At 53.3% G+C, this 3,642-nt stretch overlaps 1 protein-coding gene across 1 annotated transcript; it reads left to right on the plus strand.

The window, feature by feature from the left end:
* Positions 1-361: 361 nt before the first annotated feature.
* Positions 362-3,268, plus strand: N7446_012477 (ankyrin repeat domain-containing protein; the record flags this gene model as incomplete). The annotated part of the gene is made up of 3 exons (XM_058521219.1): positions 362-583; positions 1,323-3,021; positions 3,042-3,268. The coding sequence occupies 3 exons, from the start codon at positions 362-364 to the stop codon at positions 3,266-3,268; spliced, it is 2,148 nt and encodes a 715-aa protein (XP_058366585.1).
* Between the last annotated feature and the right edge of the window lie 374 nt (positions 3,269-3,642).

Below are 3,642 nucleotides of genomic sequence, written 5' to 3' on the forward strand. Positions count from 1 at the left end.
GAGATATCGGTGACTATACGAAGATTTGGAATAGTAAATAATAATGTGTGGCAAAATGCTGCGACAGTAAACACCTCGGTCACTGCAGGCTGAAATCGGAGCCAGATCGAGATAGAGTGATCTAGTACTGTAAACTACAGTTTCAACTGGCATTAAATAGGAGAAAACTATGGGTTTACGCCCCAGATCGAGATTGTCGAAAATTTCGACCGAGCGTTTACCTAGTTTGGATCACTGGCTCCCCTGTATAGATGGCCAGTTTGGCCCCAAAGTTTGACCAGTTTGGCCCGTTTATCTGGGCAATCTACACTACTGTATCTCCCTGCCTTCTCCGCCTCAAAGGTGAGCCTCTCATTTCATCATGACGGCTAAGTCAGAGGAAGCCATCTGCAGCGTCGCGGCTCTCGCTACCCAACTGGGCAATCAGATCTCCGTGCACATGCTCAAGTATATCAGCACTACCAAAGACCTACCCGACGGTTTTCGCGAGCTTTCCCATACGTTCCTCGATACCTGTCGTACACTGTGGGCCATTGAAGCCGGAGTGACCGAATTAGCCGCCGCCAATCGCGTCCTGCCCGAGGTGATAATTGAAGAGGTGGAAAAGAAATTTGTTTCCACTTGATGATGATGATGATGATGATGATATTTCTTATACCTAATGGAGCCTGCCTAAGCGTGCGGTAAGCTATGTAGGTCGGTGCACCGGACTGGCACCACAAGAAACCTTCCTTAACGCCGAATTCCCAATAGAAATGACCGGACGGTCTGTCCTAGTGCTTTAAAGCGACCGAGTGACCAATTGTTCAGTATGTTGTATTTTTGTTCAATGCAATCCAGGGCGCCCCCCGGAACTCAGATCGTACTTTGTTGAGCTTTGCAGAACTGTTACACCTTTTCTCAATCTAGCTATCACAGAGGGGACATCCTTCTTCCTAGCGGCCCGAGTTAAACGGTTAGTACTTCGGAAGGTAAGCTGAAGCCTAGACCGGTGACAGTTTTCCCCACCCGCCTTTTATTGCGTACCGCAGTAGCTACCCCTACCCCGGGTCTACCATCCAGGTCCTAGCCAAGTCAACCAAGGCGTAGGCTTTCTTCGGTAGGTGCCTCTAGGGTAAAAGTTGTGAAAGTGACAGGATTCGAACCCGCAGTCCCTACGTTCCGTGCTAGGACCCCAGCTAGCATTTTCGCGTAAGACCTAACCAGTGACGCACTACTGTTTACGCCACACACCCCCTCTGTTTCCACTTACCGCGACTTTCAACAACTTGACAAGGTCATTTTGAAACTTGTTCAATGAGCATCGCGGGACACTGGGAAAGCTGCAGCGAGGATGGCATCGACCCGGCCATGAACTCAGCCGCATTCACGAATCACTGAAGAAGGCCACCGAAACCCTTCGGATCAGCGGCATGGCCTTCCATTGGTCCCTCGGAGACGCACACCCAGAAGAGTCAGTAGGCACTGGGTATGCAGGCTTAGCTGCTGCGCTCGACCGCGTATCTAAAGGCCGCTCCGTGATGGGCATAAACAAGGCCAAGACTTTTGAATCTGAGCGGTCCGTACCATCGATCCAAAGTCAGTTGCCTGATTCAATGCGGTCGACACCATCCGTGCCTCCGAAGGAATCATTCACCGCCGCCCGACCCAGCCAAGGCCTTCGTCAACAAGATCCTGAAATTAACACGGATGATATGTCCTCCGTCCTATCTCTGAACGGGTTTCTGAACCAGCCTGGACGCGAGACCGAAAAGATCCCCTACTTCGAGCACCGAGCACTGCCGCGCCGACCGGCCAAGGCAAACTTAACAGCTTCTGCTGAAGAAATCAACCTTCGGAATGACAGCTATTCGGAGCCCGATTCCGCCAGCGCCAGGCTAACGCAGACTCTGCTCGCCCATGGCGTCAATCTGGAAGATGAGACGCGCAATGGCACAACGTTACTGATCGAAGCAATTCGCAAGCGAGCACCGCAGCAAGCCATCGAAACCTTGCTCAATTCCGGCTGTGACCCCAACCGCAAAGACGACCACGGCAAGACAGCGCTATGCGAAGCCGTACAAAGCGACCAACCAGCCATCGTGACCACTCTATTAAATCAGGACGCGAATCCAAACATGCCAGGACCTGAACACGTCCTCTGGTCCGCCGTCCACCGCCCAGGCTGCCTGCGCATCCTGCTCGCGCGCGGCGCTGACGTTCGAAAGACTCCTGGCCTGATGGAGCAGGCGACAAGTGTGAACAGCATTGATGCCGTGCGCGTTCTGCTGCAGGCTGGTATGGACCCAAACTCCAAGAAGGACGGAATATACACTCCGCTATGCTCGGCCATCCGCGATGACCGGCCAGACATCCTCACCTTACTGCTCAGTCACGGCGCTGACCCTAACCTGATGGCGTCTGAATACCCAGCCTGGAAGTGTATCACCCACAACCGCCTTCATTTCCTTCCGGACTTAGTGGCAGCCGGTGCGGACCTCCACCAACCACCGGGTATCATCGAGTGCGCCGTACAGAATGACAACACAGAGGCTGTACACTGGCTCGTGGGCCCAGGCGGCGCCAATGCAAATGATCGCAGCGCTCTGGGATACACAGCTGTGACAACGGCCATCCGGGAGAAACGCCCAGAGATGCTAGGCTGGTTACTAGCGCATGGTGCCGATCCCAACCTACGCGGCCAAGACTGGCCCGTGTATATGGCGACTCAGTCGCCGAGCATGCTACGGCTCCTGCTACCCAGCATAACAGACCTATCCGCGCACAAGGGCGTCATGGAGAAAGCAGTTCAAGCCAATCAACTAGAAAACGTCAAACTACTCCTCGCCGCCGGCGCCAATGTAGAGTGGAAAAACGGCGGCGTGTTCTCACCGCTGACGACAGCGCTGCGCGAGCGCTACTGGGTCATTGTGCGTTATCTTTTGGACGAGGCTGGTGCAGACCCCAATGCTCCTGGTGCAGACCCCAATGCTCCTGGTGAACATCTGCCTCTCGTCAAGGCGATAAGACGATGCGACGATGGTGACTTTTCCATGATTGAGCTACTCCTGGAAAGGGGGCTGACCCGAATAAATGCTATCGCGACTGGAACGCTATCATGCAGGCCATTGAAGACCGCGATCTCTGGTTGCTGCAGCTCTTGATCGAGAAGGGCGGTCGGGCTAATCTTGCTCAGAAAGACGAGATGGGCAAGACAGTCTTGGATATGGCCAATTCGTCTGGTTGGCTGGAAGGGACTGAGGTTCTGTTAAATAATGCTCATCGGTGATGATATTTGTCGACTGATATCCCTCAATCATATAATTTCAACGAGCTTTTCCTAACGAAGGAACAATTTTATTCGCACCCACGTTGAACGTAGTAAGAATAGTTTTAGTGGTGACCTCACGCAGTCAAGAGGAGCAAGAAGAGTGTAGTTTGGCCATAACGGGTAACCTGTCGCTGCGGTCGTAGACCGTAGCGCCAGATAGGGCCCAAACGACCCGGTCAAACTAGGATGGTGGAGCGGACGGTGGTGCAGCAGAGACAGCGGGTCCAGCGAGCCTGTCTGGAACTGGTGATTGAGCTTGTACAAAACTAAAGCTTTCGCCGTAGAATACACCCTGAAAGCCTCTGAGATCCATCTCCCTAGCATCTGAATCT

Source organism: Penicillium canescens (genome assembly GCF_028828765.1).
Source record: "Penicillium canescens strain IBT 15451 chromosome Unknown utg000010l_segment0_segment0, whole genome shotgun sequence".
Taxonomy (NCBI): Eukaryota; Fungi; Ascomycota; class Eurotiomycetes; order Eurotiales; family Aspergillaceae; genus Penicillium; species Penicillium canescens.